Source organism: Paramormyrops kingsleyae, chromosome 8 (genome assembly GCF_048594095.1).
Source record: "Paramormyrops kingsleyae isolate MSU_618 chromosome 8, PKINGS_0.4, whole genome shotgun sequence".
Taxonomy (NCBI): Eukaryota; Metazoa; Chordata; class Actinopteri; order Osteoglossiformes; family Mormyridae; genus Paramormyrops; species Paramormyrops kingsleyae.
Window position 1 is genome coordinate 36,755,874 of NC_132804.1, and position 22,036 is coordinate 36,777,909.

Sequence of the window (22,036 nt, forward strand, 5' to 3'; positions counted from 1 at the left end):
AGGTTCCGAAATATACATTCGCTGCCACTTCGACATTGCCACGTAATATTTTAAGCCTACAAATTCAATATATTATTCCTTTCAACAGTTACGAGCTATTCAGCACCTACTACTGCCGTCTTATTGTTTCGTTGTAATGTTACTTCAACCTACCGAAAGGGGGAGGAAACTTTAGGATGAGCTTTAAAATCTGACATACAGACCGTACATCCAATTGAACTTCTCGATGGTATTTTGAACTATCCAATGGCTGAATCAATTGCTTAGGATTGTCCAGTAAAGCTCTGTGGTGGGCAGTACTTTCAAACCAAGTACACGCCTTGTGCTCAGCTACTAGGTTGCGTAGAACCTGCAGTTTCTGTTTGTTTTATTCACCATTTTGTGTAGCTGATGGTAAAATTAAACTAAATTCCTGACTTTAAATGCGTTTTTTATTATTCGTTTTCATTTTACGTGTGGGTTTTGGTAATACCTGGTAACGCGTGTCTGCGTTCCAGTAGTCATAAAATTGAAAAGTCTATTGTTGTTTTCAAATTGCCCTTGTGACTTTTATTTTATAGTACTTCAGTCTCCAACCTCAGCATTTCTGAAAAATGTCAAGACCGGTGAGGTACGTACGACTGTATTTTGTGTTGGTGTGGCCCATTGCTTGCACGTTGTAAGCCATGGGTGCGTACGTTAATGTTGTGTTGATTGCAAAAAATGCGTCACTTTTATTCGAAAAAATGACCTGTTCGTGCTGTGCTGCATACTTTTTAACAATGACCTTTTCGCTGTAGGCATAGCTGGTTAGCCAGCTACTTGCATTTTGCGCGGGCTTCAGTGCATGTGTGGTTGTGAGAGACCGTAGCATCTGGATGCGACTTAGAGGCGCGTATTCCGTACGTATAACAGACACCAAATAACATATATGAAGCAACTGTAAATTGAATTTTAAAGGGGAAAGAATTATCCATTCATCCGAACGGCAATATAATCCTAAAACTGGATACGTTCGTTATTAGTTCATTGACGTGACGTTTTAGTCCTGTTTTTGTTCTGCAGTACAATACAGCCCACTCGTTTGCCTTTAAACCATTTTGTGACATATTGTCCTGCAGTTGTGGAATAGTGAGTAAGGGGGAATAGCAGAGGACCTTTAACTTTTATGGCAGTAAATTAATGTATCTGTAGTAAAGCCAGGTAGGGCAGTGTTTCTCTGGGTTGCCACACCCCTTTTGCTTCTTGTCAGCATGGCTCCAGACCAAAAAAAATAAATAAAAAATTGGCTCCTAAACCCAAAATATTCAGAGCCATAATCTCCATTACATGCCAAATGTGAAATAAAAAATATACTTATGAAGCACATTTATGTTTCTGGTCTACCTTGCACAGCCTTTTCTGTCTCCTATTTGAGGTATCTGATCTGCTTACTGTTGCCTTTTGCATTTTATACAATAAATGACACAGAAATATGTAATATGTAAGCAAGACAGCTGGGCTATTGAATGTGAAGTGCGCACACAAACAGTAAAATATTAATTAAAATTTGCCCTTAACAAAATCCGGAAAACTGAATATACAGTTAACTTTACCGTGGTGTCATACCTAGGGTTTAAACAAGAAACCACTTTCGGGTATACCTCCCTCGTATTCTCAGTTGATGATGTTTGTGGGGATATGCAGATCTATACTGAAATATTGCAGAAAGCGGGTCCGAGTTTAAAACTTAACACCAACACCACTGTAAAGTTAGCTTTATATGTAGTTTTCTGGCTGTAATGTCTTTTACTGTTTGTAACATTTTTCAATGTTTGTGTGTGCACTTCACGTTCAGTAGTTCAGCTGTCTTACTTAAAGTTATTAGGGATGCACCGATCCAAAATGTTATCTGTGTGGAGGTATTTCACGCTTGCTATGCCAAGAAGTTCCACCGCTGTTTACAGCAGCACTGCAAAGTATAATACGACCAACTTAATAAAGCACCCCCAGAAGTGTCATGCCAAAGAGTGTGAGGAGTTGAACAAAACAAAAACAGGGGATTGTTCGAAGCAGTTAACTCTACAGGCAGCATTTAAATGTGCGTGAAACTCCCCAGCAATAGTGTAAAAGCGACAAAAATAACAGAAAAGGTACTTGAATTCATTGTTCTGGATGAGCTACCCCTCGCAGTTGTAGAAAATGAGGGTTTCCGCCTTTTGATTGAACACTTTGAACCATGGTACAGTTTTTCTGAGACCGCTCTACCTGAGCTGTACAAAAAAGTATGCGAACATGTATCAAAAATGTTAAGATGTACCAGTGATTAGCTTCACTACTGATATCTGGAGCTCTAACGTGTGCTCATTATTGCTTTTGAGTTTAACGCACACTGATTGGACGCCACATGCGATCCTCAAAGTGTGGTGTTTTCATTTAATACACTTGTATTGTACAGTGGTGCCTGCGGTTCCAGGGCTCGCAAAATTTCAAAATCCCTAGTAGCCCTTTGGGCAGACACTCTTCAGTTTTTGGTAGCCCAAAATAAATTTAAGTAGCCCAAATAAAAAAGAGATTATTTTTAATGTATAATATTGTAAAGGAAACAAAACATCAATCAAAAAATTGTTAAAACACAAATTACAACAACTATAAAAATTACAATCATCAACTCAAATATTTGGTTCTAATTGAACAGACATTTCTATCAACTTGTAAGGACTGTGTAGAACATTAATCAGTCTGTGTCAGAAATTTCCACTGAAGTCATGGATGAGAAAATGCCACTCGACGTTGAGGGCATAGCATCTCCATCAGCTTTCTCTTCCTGTGCATCGGCCTCCATTTCACTTCTCTTTGTTCTTGTCGGGGTTTTATGATCCAGGTGTCTTGAACCTTTTCCATAAAACATCCAGAAACGAATTGACTTGTCAGGGCAAAAAGATTCAACTGTTTCCCCATTAATGGAGAGTTGCATGCAGTCATTCAGTGTTTCAGGGTGTAGAGAGGTAGGATGTGTTGTCTTCACTCGGTTCATGCAAGAAAATCCTCTCTCACAGATAGCTGTTGATGGACTAAGTGTCAGCATTAATTTCACCAGCAACAAGATATGAGAGAGGTGTTCTGGATTCTCAGAGAGGAGATCTCTGTACAAGCAATCTACATTGCTACCCCAGTGTTCTGCAAGCCACATTTTCAGATCCATCCATTCTTGTGGAATTTTCTCTTTCTCTTCCTCATCTAGCAAACTGGCAAAATGTGTGACAAGACAATCCACCTCTTCATCCCCATAATTTGCCAGCTCCTCTCTGGGGTAGGGAAGAGTGGAAGGGTCAAAAACCTTGAAACAAGAGAGAGGCTTTTCACGCAGATTTTTAATTGTCAATAATCTTCTGAATCTCTGCACCAAAGGTGTTTTTGTCTGTGCCCTCACCTTTTCTAGCAGGTTGCAGACTTTTTGTGAGCGGAGTTCCACAGTAGCAAATGCTACCATCCTAATTCGCTGTGAACTTTGTGTCCAAGGTTTTCTGGTATTCTCCTGGTTTTGTTTTTAGGCTGAGCAAGCGTGATGTGGTGCTCTCAACTAACTGATTTGTTCATGTGATGTTTAGGTTATCATGCTGAAAATCAGTACAGCACTTGGATAAGATGGTACTGTAGTCCAACATGAAATGCAGGAAGCGAACAAATTTCTCAGTCTTCATCTCCTGTACCACCAGGAAAAGGCTTAATGTAACTTAAAGTACCAAGACAGCCACCAAAAATCACTATATTTCTCACACATATATCTGGTCATAAACACTTTCACCTGACAAGAAATCTAAACCGAAATGCTAAGAATAAGGACTTTATACTACGTTAAGCGTTTTCCCCTCCATTGACGCCCATTATAAGGAAAAGGCTTAATGTAAAATAAAGTCCATATTCCTTGTATTTCGGTTTAGATTTTTTGTCAGGTGAAAGTGTTTATGACCAGATATATGCGTGAGAAATTTGGTGATTTTTGGTGGCTGTCTTGGTACTTTAAGTTACATTAAGCCTTTTCCTTATAATGGGCGTCAATGGAGGGGAAAACGCTTAACGTAAAATAAAGTCCATATTCTTTTTATTTCGGTTTTGATTTTTAGAATGTCCCTCTCAAGGGTACTATGAAACACCGGGAAAGTATTAGCTTACCTTATATACACTCACCTAAAGGATTATTAGGAACACCATACTAATACGGTGTTTGACCCCCTTTCGCCTTCAGAACTGCCTTAATTCTACGTGGCATTGATTCAACAAGGTGCTGAAAGCATTCTTTAGAAATATTGGCGCATATTGATAGGATAGCATCTTGCAGTTGATGGAGATTTGTGGGATGCACATCCAGGGCACGAAGCTCCCGTTCCACCACATCCCAAAGATGCTCTATTGGGTTGAGATCTGGTGACTGTGGGGGCCATTGTAGTACAGTGAACTCATTGTCATGTTCAAGAAACCAATTTGAAATGATTCGAGCTTTGTGACATGGTGCATTATCCTGTTGGAAGTAGCCATCAGAGGATGGGTACATGGTGGTCATAAAGGGATGGACATGGTCAGAAACAATGCTCATGTAGGCCGTGGCATTTAAACGATGCCCAATTGGCACTAAGGGGCCTAAAGTGTGCCAAGAAAACATCCCCCACACCATTACACCACCATCACCAGCCTGCACAGTGGTAACAAGGCATGATGGATCCATGTTCTCATTCTGTTTACGCCAAATTCTGACTACCATTTGAATGTCTCAACAGAAATCGAGACTCATCAGACCAGGCAACATTTTTCCAGTCTTCAACTGTCCAATTTTGGTGAGCTCGTGCAAATTGTAGCCTCTTTTTCCTATTTGTAGTGGAGATGAGTGGTACCCGGTGGGGTCTTCTGCTGTTGTAGCCCATCCGCCTCAAGGTTGTGCGTGTTGTGGCTTCACAAATGCTTTGCTGCATACCTCGGTTGTAACGAGTGGTTATTTCAGTCAAAGTTGCTCTTCTATCAGCTTGAATCAGTCGGCCCATTCTCCTCTGACCTCTAGCATCAACAAGGCATTTTCGCCCACAGGACTGCCGCATACTGCATGTTTTTCCCTTTGCACACCATTCTTTGTAAACCCTAGAAATGGTTGTGCGTGAAAATCCCAGTAACTGAGCAGATTGTGAAATACTCAGACCGGCCCGTCTGGCACCAACAACCATGCCACGCTCAAAATTGCTTAAATCACCTTTCTTTCCCATTCTGACATTCAGTTTGGAGTTCAGGAGATTGTCTTGACCAGGACCACACCCCTAAATGCATTGAAGCAACTGCCATGTGAAAAAAGGTTAGGTGGTACATTGGGCGGAGCTTAAAGCTCCCCCATCTATGATGTCATAAGCGGGAGGTGGGCGTATCCTTTGTTCTGATTGGTCGGGGGAGGGGGTTTTGGCCAAATGGTATCATACATGCTTATGCCACGTGTTGCCGATTAGGGGGTCATATGGTTTGGGGGTTGTTAAACTTTAATAGAATAAAAATACATTACATGTATTCTATTAATGTGTTATTTTTAATAACGTTTTAAGGAATAATAAAACATATAGCAGGATGAACATAAGCTAGGGCAAAACTTTTTGTTAAGAAAGAAAGAAAAGCAGGCGGAATTTAAACAAGTAGAGACATGCCCGAGCGAAACACTGTCAAGATAAAACACCGTATTTTAAGCACAAAAGACACAAGTCCCAAACTTTAACTTTTAAACAAACAAAACAATAGCAAATGCGAAACAAGCACAAACATTTTAAACCCATTACATTTAATCAACGTGTTTAAAGAAGAAGAAGAAATCGCTAAAAGTTTATTTACCAGTGTTAGGTTGAAGAAAACATTTAACCGGCAAACATTTTAGCACAAGTTTTTAAAAACGAGAAAAGCCGTAATCAGTTTAACAGTTTATTTCAATGTAAAAGAGAAAAAGCATTTTCACCAAACGCGAAGATCCATCGATAGCGGCTCTGGGTTCCGTCAGTGTAGCAAGGAGGCCATTATCCCGCAATGGAGGGAAGCCGGCTTGCTGCCGACCTGTTCAAAACTTGCGCGACAAATGATCGACCGCTGGGGGAAGGGGAGGGGCGTAAACACGCCGAAGCACGTTCAAAATGGCGACGGCTGAAATTGTAATCGCTAGCCCATGGCCCTTAATTGTGTGAGCACGCCACCGTCCTGACAGAATGCGCATTAATTCTATTTGTTAATCTGACTTATTTGTAAATAGTATAAATAATTTATTTCTAAATTAAATAAATAAAAGTCGATTTGTAATAGTATTTTTTATAAATAGACAAAATGTACCATGTTCACCAGGGTGGCCGAGTGGTTAAGGTGTTGGACTTAAGATCCAATGGACGTATGTCCGCGTGGGTTCGATCCCCACCCCAGGTAAACCCTTTTCTGGGTAGTAGTGCCTTGCCGCTGGTAATCCTTGTTAAAATGAGCGCATGCGCGCTCTCTCTCTCTCTCTCAACACCTAGAGACACACTATGTGCTTAAATGTGCGTAAATAGCAGCATCGCTGTCAAATCGGTGGCAAAAATGGCGACCGACGGACAAATTGTTTCCGATCTCATACAGACAGAGCTTGCAATGAGTTTGACGACGACACCTACCCGTAACTTGGTACTGCTAAACCCGACTTGGGCTCCACGCAAGCCGCCGAGACAGCACAAGCACGGTTCACTGTGCAGCATATTCTCGCATAAAAAATGTATCTGTATAAAACTCGAGAATTTTTTTTTAACTAAGTGTGGTCGGTGACGGGCCGTCCCACTTCTGGTGATGACGCCCAATGAGATGAGAGAAGACCCTATTGAAAACGAATTAAAACCCCGCCATCCTGTGAGCCATCACTCAGGACGAGACACATCTCCCAGCAAGCAATGGCGAGCGAACTGACATCTCCTGAAGCCGCCCTACTGGAGCCTGCATCGCCTTCTGACCAGCAAATGGGTGATACAGACCCGTACCTTCAGTGGTACCCATCATTGCCTCAGGCATCAACTTTTGAACTGCGACTGGACAAACCGCTAGAGCATCCTCAACTCATCCCGCGGCACCCCGCATCATGGGGCCCGTATGGTGCTCCGTTCCTGCCACCACCACCACCTCCATCTAGCCCGACCTGGGCTATGTGGCCAGGGTCACAACAGCAACCTCCACAGGAGACCTCCGACCTAATGGGCACATCGCAACCCCCTGCACCGACGATAGATGAGCTCCGCAAGCGTTTTGCTGTGCGGCCATTATCTGAAGATGCTGTGGATGGGAGCATCACTGACTCTGCCATGAAGATAATCAAAGGGGCACTGGCCTGTATTCTGGATCGGATTATTGAAGATGACATGCAGGAGACTTGTATCGGTTGCTCTGTGAAACACCCGAGCCAGCGGAGGCACACGTGTCTCTACGAACCTGAAGCGTTTTATTTCTTTAACAATTTTGAAAAGCTGATCAAAAAACTGTATAGACCATGGTTTAAATATATTATCACAAAAGCAGCCTCACCCCCCACCTGTCAAAGTCCAAGGTGCAGTCGAGGCAGTAATTTCTGAACTTAAAACCGAAATTAATGTACGGGAAAAATTACGCGAGCTGAAACGTGATGTTGAAGGGAAAGATTATGAGTGTGCTGTAGATGGTGCAATTACTGATGTCTGGGATATGCACAAGTTCGAGCAGACTCTGGCTGGGGTGTAAACGTCTGTCAAAATGTGATTGGCTGGCAATTTTTATATGCTTTCTAAATAAAATGAGTTGAGTCATGAAAACATTGTGTCATTATTGCTAGAGGTTCATGATGGATAACAAGCACTTGAAACACGTCTATTATACGCCATCAAACCCTGGGTCATTTGGTGGTGTCGATAGATTATACAGGGCACAGATAAATGACCAAAGTGGACATACTGTGGATAAAAAGCAAGTTGTGACATGGCTGTCTGGTGAAGATGCATACACATTACATAAACCGATCAGATTTAACTTTAAAAGGAATAGAGTCTTTGTGACTAATATCGATTCTCAATGGCAAGCTGACTTGGTTGCATAGATATTCTATCAAAATACGCATGGGTGTGCTGCCTTAAAAGCAAGACTGGTTTAGAGGTAAAGAAAGTGTTTGAAAACATTCTCTCTCAAGGCAGGATACCCAAAAAACTACAAACCGATCGAGGGACAGAGTTTTTTTAACACATCGTTTCATAAGCTTACGGAGAAACATGGGATAATACATTTCACAACCGGTAATGATGTTAAGGGATCCATAGTAGAAAGATTTAACCGCACTTTAAAGACATGAATGTGGCGCTATTTTACGGCTTATAATACAAGAAGGTATGTGGACATTGTACAAGATCTGGCGAGTGCTTACAATAACACCTGCCATAGCACCATTAAAATGAAGCCGGTTGAGGTGAATACGGAGAATGCCGGACAGGTTTTCAACAACATATATGGCTTGACGCCTGGTGCAGCTGAAAAGCGTCGTTATAAGTTTAACATCGATGATGTGGTCAGGGTATCGAAAGCACGGGGGAAATTTACCAAAGGATATGAGCAAACTTTTACGGACGAGTATTTTACAGAAAAAACGCAGAGGGGCAAAAAAATGTTTTTAGTGAAATGGTTGGGGTGGCCCGACAAATTTAACAGCTGGGTCCCAGCTAGCCAAATAGTCGACGTATAACGCCGATGGTACGTGCCTGTGGCATGCATTCACATCAAAAGCAGCCATGGAGGAGGAAAGCGGTTTTTATGTTACGCTCCCTAGCAACGCATCTATGGATGTTTTCCCGCACAATACCATATCAAGCTACACGACAAAACTAGCCAAGCCGATTGATCTGAACGGTAAATGGGAAATAGGATTAACGGAAATCCACTACCCGCGAACGTGGGATACGCTGGTGGAAGAAGACACATTATTTTACGTGACCGGAGGGGTGTCAATACTGCCAATCCTGCAATACAAGCTAAAAGCGGGGCATTACAGAGATATTGAAAACCTAATCAGTGAAATTAACGATGCTCTAGGAATGTCAAAACTAAAACTTGACTATGGAGCAATAAAAAACAAAGTGTATATGGTTGGTCCACCACACATGGCTTTTAAAGCGAAAGGTAACCTTGCAAGGATGCTGGGGTTTGTTCCTGGGGTATTTCAAAAGATTAGTGATAGATCAGCGGCTCCGAATCCAGCAGACATATGCGCCGGATTTTACACAATTTACGTGTATTCAGACATTGTCGAGCACCAAAGAGTGGGTGACAGTTTCGTACCTCTGTTACGGGGTGCACATATTACGGGGACTCACAACTCGATGGTCACAATATCATACAACAGGGTCCATTACGTGTCGCTCTGCAAGAATCACATTGATAATATTGTAATCCAGTTCAAATCTGACCAGAACAAGGCGATACCCTTCCGGTACAGAAAAACGATCGTGAAGCTGCATTTCAGGCCGGCTAAGCACTACCCCCAATAATAATAATGTACAGCGCCGACGGTTTTTCAGATCCACATAGATATGTGGAATACTACAGAAACCAATCTGGTAACGGTCTCCCCGGATACAACGGAGCACCCGTCATGTACGGAGGGGGTCTGGGGGGCCTTTTTCGAGGGCTCCTCAGAATGGCAGTGCCATTTCTGATAAGGACTTTCAGTATGGCGAAGCCACATCTAAAATCGGCAGCGCAAAATATTGCAAAGGATGTAATTTCCGGAGCGATTACGGGGAAATTAACAACACGACAGCAAGAGGGCTCTGGGCTCATGGTGTTGGTGCGTGGTAAGCGTCAAAGACCCCCCGGGGCTCGAATTACCGCTGCTAAAAAACGCAAGGTGTCGACCAAGAGAAGCTCAGTAGTCAAAAAGAAGCAAGAGAAGAAGAAGTCGCCCAAAAAAGTACAGAGAAGAAGATACATTTTCTAAAACTATGGTCCTCATACACAGCCTGTCAGAGGAGTGCATGAAATCAGAATTGGATATTTTTGCAGTGCCATACACACAAGCAAGCATCGATAAAAATATATACGTGGAAGTGCCGCCACTCTCAGCTTTAACAGATAATGGCCCCCTGGAGTTTTTCATCGCCGGTAATGGGGAAGATTACCTAGACCTCAACAACACGCTACTGCACCTACGGTGCCGAATCACAAAAGCTAATGGGACAAACATTGACCCTGCCGCGAAGGTGGGGGTCATAAATTACCCTATCGCCTCAATTTTCTCCCAGGTGGACATATCCTTGGGTGACAGGCTAGTAAGCCAGTCTAGCAATACGTACCCTTACAGAGCCATGATAGAGTGCCTGCTTAATTACAGCGTCGGAATGCTATCCAGGCAGTTTACCTGCGGGCTGTTTTATAAAGACAGTTCTGGCGCTATGGATGATACAGACCCTGATGGCGATAACAAGGGCTTAGAGAAAAGAGCAGCATTTTCAGCAAGAAGCGGTGCTTTAGATTTGATTGGCCCCATACACTCTGACATATTTTTTCAAGAGAGGTTAATGCTAAATGGGGTCGATGTCAAAATGAAAATGGTTCGAAACAAAGATGAGTTTTGCCTCATGAGCGGAGATGCTGAACAGTACTCGCTCAAAATCGTATCGGCTTCCCTGTTTGTTAAAAAAGTTTCTGTTTCGACGGCTGTCAAACTGGGACACGCCAGCGCCTTGCCTGACAGCCAACGCGAAATACCCGATCGAGAGAGTCTGCATGAAAACATTCCGCGTTGCAGCAGGCAGCCGTGTCTGCGTGCAAGAAAATCTGTTTCTGGGCCTAAAACCGTTGTCATCGGCCTTGTAGATAACATGGGGTTTATGGGCGCATACGATCGAAACCCTTTCAATTTTCAACATTACGATGCTGAATTTGTAGCGCTTTATGTCGATGGTCAGCAATATCCCTCTAAACCGTTTCAGCCTGATTTTAACAGGGGAAATGTTGCCCGTGAGTATTACAGCTTGGTTCTGGCCACAGGGAGACATTTGAAAAACGATCCTGTCGCTGTTGACAGAAACGAGTACATAAGCGGCTATACTTTGTACGCCTTTAACTTGTCACCGGACGAAGGATGCAATCAGCATCTCTCTATGGTTAAAAGCAGAAACGTGCCTGGGGATGAGATTCCGTCAACCTCTGACCAGGACTGTCACATTGATAGTTTACGCGACCTTCGACAATATAATCGAGATTAACCAAAGGAGAAATATTTTGTATGATTACTACTAGTCATGAATACCCTGGAGCTATCTAATATCCTTAGTAGAAACCGATGGACCGCGAGACATTTTTATGGTGTTTTAGCTTGTGATGAGCTGGAGGAAGTAAAGCTTGATAAATTACCCGCAATCTTCATTCGTCAATACACATCCTACTTCTGCCCCCAGAGAACACTGGCTGGCGCTTTTTATCAACCATGACAGCTCCGCAGAGTTTTTCGACTCATACGGGAATCCACCTGATCACTCCAACTTTCCGAGAATCATAAAGACATTCATGACGAGGAACTGTGACCGGCTTGTTTACAACGCAAAGCAGGTTCAAGACGATCTCAGCGTGACGTGCGGCCAACATTGTCTTTTTTATTTAATTAACCACTGTAGAGGCTTTTCTTTTTCTAAAATTCTATCGTTTTATAGCAATGATTTTAAAAAGAACGATACCATGGTTTCAAATTTTGTTTCTAAATTTAAATATACCAATCGTGTGAAAAATGTGTTTGCCAAAATGCAAACGGTGAGATGTTGTTGTAAGGCTTTGAAAAAAACTGTATGTTAAATAAAAACCACAAAGACAAAATATCACGTTTTAGTGTTTTATTAAGTAAGTACAAAAACACTTTAAAACATAAGCCAGTCTGGTTTTAAGAATTTCCGCAGAAAATTCTTCCGGGAGCCTCGAGACCGACAAATACTTTTTGGTGTAGTGTCACGTGACACATCGATGGGATTCTTGATCGCTTCTATGAGACGGCAGACATCTTGGTTAGGTATGAGGGAGCAGGGCATGTTGAGTCTTGCCAGTCCTTGTAGAAACTCGCCCCATCCCACAGGTCTTCTGGCATCGCCCACATTACGAGGGTTGGTAATTTTTTTAAGCAAATCGAGCATGTGCGACCCCGCGATAGTCTTTCCATTAAAAACAAACTCCCCGCGCGGGTTCCACGCGGTGACGGCAGAGTTCTTTCTTTTTAACGATGCCCGTTTGCTTGCAAGTAGTTTAATACCACTTTTTTGCTTTTTAAGTCTTGCAGTCTGTGATTTGGTTAGCGGGATGTTACCGCACAGTACGTTCAAAGCTATTTCACAAAGAGTGTTCAGCAAACCCGGCGAGGCCGTCTTTAAAATTTTCTTTCTCTGTCTGGCGTTACTGTCAAATAAAGCTTTCAGGGCACTCCAGTTTCTTTTTATACGAGCCGACATCGTTAATATTTTTTCTTGAGAACGTAAGCAACAGGCATCTTTGGTCGAAGTAAACCAGATCTGAGTCTGCAGTCCGCGGGTGTCACGGCTTTTAAATCCACAAGCAGGTACCCATAAGGGACTTTTGTGGCATCTTCGAAAGCTTCTAGAAAAAATTTTGAATGCCGCGGGTACATCTGACGTGCAAGTACACACATCTGTAATTTATCTCTGGGGTTTTTAAATAATACGATGTAATTGGCATTCAGATTGATGGTCCGACTTTTCTTACCTTGGAAGAAGAGATTCTGCACCAGATAAATAACACTCAGATTTCTGTGATGCGTATACTTGGTGAAAGCTTTTTCGACTTCGTTATTGACACATGCTTTTTCCATTAGATCATCAGTGATGATTAGGTTTATTTTATTTGGAGGCAAAAGTTCATCGTCACACAGAGACTCCGGAATTCCTTCCACAAATTTAATGTTCTTTATTTTGCACAGCAATTCATCATACAGCGGTTGCCAGCAAGAATAGCACCATACGACATTTTCAGGAACTCTGGATAATGTACAATCCACATTTTCCAACAGTCTTTTAATGAAATATGACTTGCCAGAGTTACTCGGTCCCGATATAATACAAGAGAACGGATGCTGAAGTCTATTGTCGAACCCTTCACTAGTAGCCATAAGGTAAGGTTGTGTAGTCAGACTGAAGCTGCCGCTTAGTGTACATGATCTTGAAACACTTGCTGACTGTCTTATTTTTTAAATGGAAACCCCTTTTATCCCGCACAATCTGCTGCGTGGATGTCCTGATCTCTCTAGGGGGGTCACGTGGGTTACTCACATAGTCCTGAACCAATCCTGTCAGAGATGCAATATTGATAACTTTTGAATTGGTGTTATGCAACGTGATCCCCTTCACTTTCATGCTCGTTTTGCCCTTTGCCGTTCTGTACCCATAAGTTTTGGGTCCCCCTGAGACAAATTCCACAATGTGATCATCTGGGTCCAGCTCGCTTGTTAGTTCACCGAGAAAATCGCCCAGAGGGGGTGCCCAGTCACCCGGCTTGCTGACAAAAATGACAGTCTGTATCATGATACAGCGTGCGCCGTCCCAAGCGGTCCATGAGATTGTACAGCTCAAGCCTGGCATAAGCTGTAGTGAAAGCGGCAATAAAAACATTGACGTGCCGCGGCATGCTAGGGTACCCCTTTATGTTGTGCCATTGGACCATCGCCACATTGTCATTCAGGAAGGAAAAGTGAGACACACTGACCAGCTTTGAAAAAATGAACGTGAGAAACTCATCGGGATCTTTGATGAGTGTCATGCTCGCCTGATTTATTCTCTGACCAAACTTTCCCCAAAGACTGTTTAGAAACAATTTGGAAATTTGGCGTTTCACTTTAACCCCGATGTTCTCGGGGTTCAAACGGATGCCCTCCTTCTCAAAGTAAGTCTGAATGTATCTCTCTTTATCCTCAGCAGTCGTTGCCCAAGAGGGATATCCGGAAGCCTCCTGTTTTCCCTTTAAATGATTATTAATATAGCCAGCAAAAAGTGTGTCTGTCCGGTCGGGGAAATGCCAGACCTCATAAATCTTTACGACATTGTAGCCCTTTTCAACAGCCTTGTTGATTTCGACACTGCACCACGTGCCGATCAGAGCTCTCTGCTCATCTGTATGATTACAGACCCCCCGTGTCTCGGTCTCACAGCATGTTCTGCAAAGTGTGAACATGAGTTTACCGCCGCATCTGTAAGGCAAAACCGGCAGGTAAAGGCCTCTCGGTGGGTAAACTTTGGCTTTGATCACCCCAAAATAGTTTTCAATGCTGTCAAAATCACTGTAAATGATTACAGGGTGGCCTACCGGGTACTCCTTAAACTTGTGGACTGAGGGGTAAAGGCTAGTAAAGTCGTAGTAATCTATGCACTCATCACTCTGTGCTTTATAGTGCAGTTGCAGAGCGTTAGTTCTGCCACCAAACAGAGCGTCCCGAGGATCGATGCGCTCTGGAAAGTCAAATTCCCTCAAGAATGCCTGCACATCAGCCTTTTCAGCCTTCAATTTATTCCACTGGTGCTCCCAAATAACATATACATTGAGGTTGTATGTGTTTTTAAGGGCAAAGATCTTGTCCTGAAACTGCTGATGCATGTCCCCAAAACGCAGTTTTGTTACAGGATTCACTTCGTGTGAATCAAAGCATTCTGGGCAACCATGAAAAAAACACCCCGCAAATTCGTACGCCGTATGAACCCTGCTGGTTTCGGCATAGCCATCGAGGTAGTAGGGACCCATTTTCACCTCCCCTCTACACAGCGCGTGCTGAATCTCTATTTGTTCACGATGGGCTATGTATTCCAGCCATTGAATACATGGCGTGGAGTATGCTTTTTGGCGCTTGATATAATTATCCGGAGTGGTGAGCACGACTGTATTTTCAGGCAAAAAGCTCATGCAAAACTGTTTCATGCACACTGAGGCTATGGTGACACATTGAAAAGGGTCTAGATTACAACTGTTGTTGGTCTCACGCCTGAATCTGAGACAGCCCTCTCTTAAGATGACAACATCATTTTTACAGTACTCTGCCATTTCTTTCCTAAAATCAAACACACCCCCAACAACAGTGCCGTACCAAGCCATAAACTCTCTCTTTTCCTTTTCCATCATGGTTTGCACACCGTATGCCTCAGGTGGCGGGTAGGGTCCGATGTAATTTTGATTTTCTACAGTGTTCCAAAAATGGGGGAAATAGCCTTTCTTTTCGCTCTCAAAACCCAGAGCTGCAGGGAATGCGCTCAGCTTCATGGGCAGAAAGCAAAGTGAGTCAATGTATCTTTGGTTAAAGTCCTTGTCTGTCACACATAGCAGTTTGCTGCCCTGCGTGATAATGTGTGGGGTGATGCCATTTTCAACTAAATATTTCATAAGCAGGTAACTGTCATAGCCTTTAGAGTTGTGTGCTATGAATGTATACCCTTTGTATTTACAGATGCGGTACTTCTTAAAAAATGCCGCAACACACCCGTCCCCCTTAGAGGACCAGCAATTGCCTGCATAGTCCATTGAGCAGATGTAATTTGCAATGTGAATCCCCACATCTTGTCTGCATTCAAAATCATAAAACACATAGCGCTCTGAGAGGTTCTCAGCTGCTACTGGCTTGATAAAACACTGATGTTCACACCCTGGCGTCAAGTCCTCTTTACAAAAAGCACATCTTGTATTAGGTGTACATTTATGAGCCTTTGGGTTATTTTTTTTAGTGACGATGTACCGTCGGCAACACTTGTCACAATACTTGACTGAATCACACAAAGTATAAAAACCGCCGTCTGGCTGTTGCTTTGAGATTTTGTGCTGCTCAAAGCAATACCGCGAGCGGCAGAAAGAGCCACAGTCCTCACAATGGATGTGTGTTGTGGCATGCTTATGGCACTCGGGACTGAGACATACGTTGCAGTAATACTTGCATTTGTGATGCGCTTTAACACTGAATGCAGCGTAACAATAATCACAGACGTATGATTCCCCAAAAAACGCCGTCAAGCTTTTTATGCCAAAATAATGTTGATCTTGAAGGTACAGAAAGATTGTTTTATCATAAGGCTCGGGGTTTGTCTGAAATTTCTTAAAAATGTCAGACTTGTCACAGCGTTACCACACAACAATTTTGACACCAAGCATTTTCTCAAACTCTGCTATGTTTGAGAATGACACCATGTCTGACTCAGTTAGACCTACTGCTTCCTGCAAACGCTTAGCTTCTATCTCAGCAACCTGATGTGACATGTCGGGGTTTAACAGACGGGTTACGCAGTAAACAAAACATAGATTATTGCCAGAGTTTTCAGATACAATAAGCCATCTGAGCTTCTTTTGCAGAATGTCAGACTTTAAAAGCTTTGTTAATTTCTGTCGATGGGCTGCCCCACCATTTCGATTATGAATAATTTGTACGACCAATTCCAGCGTATCATCGCTGAAAACCTCGGCGTTGCTCTGTGAAAGATTGTCTACCATCGATAGCAGATCATTTAGATCGATCTCGCCTCGAACATGTATAGCTGTGTTATTGGTTACTGACGCCCCCTGCAGTTCCAACTGTATTATATCCCCAGCCCCTGCTAAAGCGTTTACTCTGTCGACCAAATTCTGGAATGTCTGTATCACAGCCCTGTAAACGTCTACTATATCATCATGCTGGATTCCATCAAAATGAAAACGCTGCCTTATTTCAGTGTTGTTAAACTGCGGTCTGCGTATCACATTAACATTTGCATCACCATTAGCTACACCCCCACCTTGTTGTTGTACCCCATTATCAACATCCATAATTTCTGGCTCCCCCGCCGCCGCTGCACCCACACCCCCGCCTTGTTGTTGTACTCCATTATCAACATCCATAATTTCTGGCTCCCCCACCGCCGCTGCACCCACACCCCTGCCTTGCGGCGCCCCATTATCAATGTCTATAATTTCTGGTTCCACCTCTGCTGCCCCATCATCATTTAAATCATTTAATAAGTTTTGTAAGATGGGGTTAAATTCACCCGGGTTCTCGCCATTCAACTCTGTCAGCATCTGATGCAGTTGAGAGTGCATGGCCACACCGTCATCTACATCAGGCATTTCAATATCTGTGTCCAGTCCATTGTCGCACCTAACACCAGGCTCGGTCGCGTGCCCGTCCGCCATTTCCACACCCATAGGCACATGTTCATTTGGTGAGTTTAATTCATTTATCATGGCAAGCAAAAGGGGGTTAACCTCACTCTGCGTTCCGTGATTCATTTCATCAATCAGCTGTTGAAGATCAGGGTTAATTGTTGCTTCTCCATCGTCGTCGTTTACATGTATCCTTCTAGACCCCCCAGCCCCATTAAAACTACACATCCACCGTTTTTCAGACATGTCCCCTGCTTATTCTTTAGATCTGGTCAGACAGATCCGCAAAAAAATCACACATCTGATCCTGAAAAAGGAAGAATGCTAGTTTGAGCGCCTTCAAACGCTCCTCTCGGGAATCATCTACAGTCCGGGAAATCAAAGCAGGCCGCTGCCAAGGTGTTAAGGGGGCGGTATCTTGCGACCACAGCGGTGGCTCCGTTAAGGCACGGGGTGAGGATGCTGGAACACACCGCACGCAGATCCTCCTTGGTCCGATGGTGCACTTTGTGTCGTGGAAGCCCCAGGTCGCTCAAATTCCAGTTGTCCAGTCGGCTGGTCCTGCACGCTTTCCGTTGCTAGCTCCGCTTCAATTTTTTCGGCCGCAGGCACTGTTAAGCATTTCATACAGAAAAACCAATGATACGGTGTAAGCGATATAGGCCAACGTACCGTTAAAACTATCCGCTCTTTTCCGTTTATGGCTAACTTGCCGGGGTCCGGGCCCTTCACGATTATCTCTGAAAATAACCGTTGGCGTGCATAGCAGTTCACACAGTTCAGTGTCGTCGTCATTAGCTGCAATTGTGAGCAAAAACACTTTCAGTCTTTTGTCACATTTAATCAGTAAAATCCATAGCTATGTTTGAAAACTTACCGCTATTCCAATCCTCTGTATCACAGTGTTGCCAGGATCTTTACAGCATGGAAAATTCTTGGTCAAAATAACAATAATATATTTTCACAGCAGAAAAAATCTATAACAGCAATTGTAAAATACATTTAAATGAAAATGTAGCTTACCTCGAGAGTTCCATTTTCCAACGTTGATATGTCGCAGCTCAGAAAATGAAGTGTCCGCTTCTTTCGCTCCTTGACGTGAGTGTTAATGTGGACCAAGCGCTCGCCCCCTTAATAAGCCCCCAGCTTGGTGGCGGTATACTTGTCATCTGATTTACCAATCAATATTCTTTGTTTAATGTACGGTTTCGGGAAAAACATCGGCGCTGGTTTATGACATTACGACAAATGGATAATTGTCTTGTGAGCCCGGTCTATCCCGAGCCAGGCGTCAACAGGTGCGTGGCCCCCCGCTGTTTCATAGCCCCTGGTGTGAATCCCTTTAGCAAAATAAGAACAGTAGACAGCCCCACCTAGCGGTATGTGCTGAGGCCGTACCACACCCATGCTTCTAAATTTATGCTAAAAACACATAGATTCATTCCCTAAAACTTATCGTCTAGGCTGTTCACATACATTGTATTAAACATTGCATTAAAACAGCACGTTCCTGTTTAAAGAGAATTATTTCTAGTTTAAAACTAGCGGCAGGCCGTCTTTTAACCACCACCGCTTCTGGGGTAATGCCGTATGCTCATTTTAATTACCAGCGTTATTGGTTGATTCTTTTGTCAAAATGTTTATGGCGCTTTTACTTTATTATTCACATTGGTTGAAAAGTGCTTCATTACTTTAAAAACGTCACGTTTAAGGGGACTTATTTGAAATAGCGTTCGCTCCGTTTGTTGTTACCATTTTGAAATGGTTGTCTTACGAATCATTATTCTTTGTTTGATGCATGGTTTCGTGTAAACATCCGCGACTGTTTATGACTACACCATATGTCTAATAGCCTGGGAGCGGATGATTCTACCCCATGTTTAATGGGTTGTGAACGGATGATCAGTCTATCTCAAAGCCAGTGCAAGGCGGGCATTGATTACAAATCAACTTTTATTTATTTAATTTAGAAATATATTATTTATACTATTTACAAATAAGTCAGATTAACAAATAGAGTTAATGCGCATTCTGTCAGGATGGTGGCGTGCTCACACAATTTAGGGCCATGGGCTAGCGATTACAATTTCAGCCGTCGCCATTTTGAACGTGCTTTGGCATGTTTACACCCCTCCCCTTCCCCCAGCGGTCGATCATTTGTCGCGCAAGTTTTGAACAGGTCGGCAGCATGCCAGCTTCCCTCCATTGCGGGATAATGGCCGCCTTGCTACACTGACGGAACCCAGAGCCGCTATCGATGGATCTTCACGTTTGGTGAAAATGCTTTTTCTCTTTTACATTGAAATAAACTGTTAAACTGATTACGGCTTTTCTCGTTGTTAAAAACTTGTGCTAAAATGTTTGCTGGTTAAATGTTTTCTTCAACCTAACACTGGTAAATATCGCTAAAAGTTTTTCTTCTTCTTCTTTAAACACGTTGGTTAAATGTAATGGGTTTAAAATGTTTGTGCTTGTTTCGCACCTTTAGCTGAGTGTATATATACAGTCATTGACAAAAGTCACATAAGGACATAGTAACTTAAAAAGGCATATAACTTTATTTCTAATCAATCAATTGTTACAATGAATGGATCAATTTAATGCCAAGGGCTTTCACATTAATAACTGGGTGCAAAATGAAACGGTCAAAAAGTGTCCTGATGTCCATAACACCTATTTTTGCAAGGACAAAAGTCTTGTCATGTCTTTTAATGATTCAGCCAATCACAGATTAGAGGTTCACCTGCAGTCTTGGGGCTAGTTACTCAAAAAAGTAATATATTACATACTACATATTACTCTCAAAAATAGTAATGCCTTACTTTACTTTATTACTCCCTGGAGAAAGTAACTAGTTATATTACTAGTTCCATTTTTTTTCTTAATTTCTCTATAATTGCCTGAGATGCATCAGATAGAGGGAGAACATACAAAGGAGGAGTGTTCTTTAGGGTCTTTATTACGCCAACAACAGACTGGCACTGTCTAGCGCAAATAACTACAAACAACTGTACTTGTGCAATCAAGTACAAACAAGTATTAACTTCCTCAATGTTTAACAAACACCGTCTGGTGCAAACAATCAATCAATTTGATTGTCAATTTATAACAAGTCCAAACATATATTAACTTCCTCAATGTTTAACAAACACTGTCTAGTGCAAACAATCAATTTGATTGTCAATTTATAACAAGTACAAGAACATATTAACTTCCTCAATGTTTAACAAAAACCATCTAGTGCAAAAAATCAATTTGATTGTCGATTAACAAGTACAAACAAAAAAAAATATTAACTTCCTCAAAAAAATATATCCATAAATAAAAAAGACTGGCCTTCCCAGCACTGTGTAGAGGAGAGGTAGGTTGTTGAAATGAGTTAAAGCAAATACAGAAGACTCAAAGTAAATAAATGAAAAATACAGTTGGCATTTACTGTAATGCATTTTTCTGGTGCAAAATATGAGCTTCTGAATGTGTCAGCTTATTTGTCAAAGTAGTGGTTATACCTCATAAGGAGGAGTCTCTCAAAGCGCTTGTCTCCTAACCTGTTCCTCTTTGGAGTAAGAACAAGGCTTCCTAGGCTGAATAGCCTCTCCACTGGAGCACTGGATGCTGGTGCTGTGTTGTATTTTAAAGATAAGTTCTTAATTCTGGGGAAGTTGTCTAGGACCTCCATCTCTGACCCAGACTTCAGGTACTCCATCATCTCCCTGTCTGGACCAAAAGATCCTGAATCCTGCTCTTCCTCAAACACAAAAAAGTCATCCTCACTACTGCTGGATGCTGGACTAATCTGTGGAGGCCTGACCTCATGCTCCTCATTGTGGGGGGCAGCCAGGGGTGAAGCACGACACTCTGTTATCAGCAGAGTCTTTAGAGCCTCTCTCCTGGTCTTTTCCCTCAACCACCTCATCTTGAACTTCGGCAGAGTGACAGCAGCCAGGAGACCCTCCCTACTGTCCAAAACAGAAGCAAAGCGGGTTTTGATGACCTGTAAGAAAGAGATTTCTAAATTTAGATATTTCCCTTAAAGAGGAAAAACATACCTTCCTGTGGAAGGAGTTGACATGTAAATGATGCAACAGGCATATTGACTATACCAGGTCTTCAGAAACACAGTACCAGTATACAATTCTTACATTCTCTAAGAGCCTATTTCAGTGTGAAATTTAGAAGACTGTGATAATGGAAGCATCTGTGATAGTGGAGGGATGTGCAATTGTGCATATGGCAGGCTTCTCTCATATCACACAAAGTTACAGTCAGTAAGTCTTAAATACACACTCACAGCCTACCTGCACTATGACATCAGGCAGATTTGCCATCATCTCGGAGAGGCCCGGGACGCAATGCCAAGGTCTTTGACATCAGAGACTCCAGTGTCGGTAATAGATTGCCATAATAACAATCATTTTCCCCTGGAATGAATGAATATGAATCAATGAATGAATTACTTGTTTGATTCAAATGTTTAACATTCAAAAAAAGGAAAGGCAAGAAGCCACAGGTTTACATTAACCTATACTTTATCTCACCTTGTAAACGGTCCAAAGGTTTTGTAAGCGGTTTTGTGACTGTGCAGTACTCTACAAGGAATTTGTACTCTCGCTCGGAAAAGGCTTGTACACCTAACTGACTGCAGAGAGTTGTCAACTGTGGTCTGGATATCTCAGTTATTCGTGCAACTGCATTGTGGAAAGAGTTCCATCTCGTCACTGTAGGCACCATGAGCTTTTTTCCACAAAGGCTTTCCACTAGCTCTGCAGCTACTGTAGACCGGCTAGCCTTAGTCCAGAGGGCAAAGCACTTTGCAGTGGCACTTCTGTAAATTGTTTTGTTTGTCACTGTCAACCATTTTTCAATATCAACAGTTGATATCAAATTAAGTGTGTGCGAGGCACATCTTAAGTGAGGGGGGAGA

At 42.6% G+C, this 22,036-nt stretch overlaps 1 protein-coding gene and 1 non-coding gene across 3 annotated transcripts in view; both read left to right on the forward strand.

Annotated features, from left to right (window-relative positions):
* Positions 1-316: 316 nt before the first annotated feature.
* nucks1a (nuclear casein kinase and cyclin-dependent kinase substrate 1a) overlaps positions 317-22,036 on the forward strand; it is an 88,827-nt gene continuing 67,107 nt past the window's right edge. For both annotated transcript variants that reach the window (XM_072715770.1, XM_072715771.1), the window contains exon 1: positions 317-610. In XM_072715770.1, the coding sequence (XP_072571871.1) occupies positions 594-610 (17 nt within the window). In that variant the 5' untranslated portion in view covers positions 317-593. The remainder of the gene's footprint in view (positions 611-22,036) is intronic.
* Positions 6,314-6,396, forward strand: trnal-uaa (transfer RNA leucine (anticodon UAA)). Its single transcript has one exon. It is a non-coding gene; the product is annotated as a tRNA-Leu (tRNA).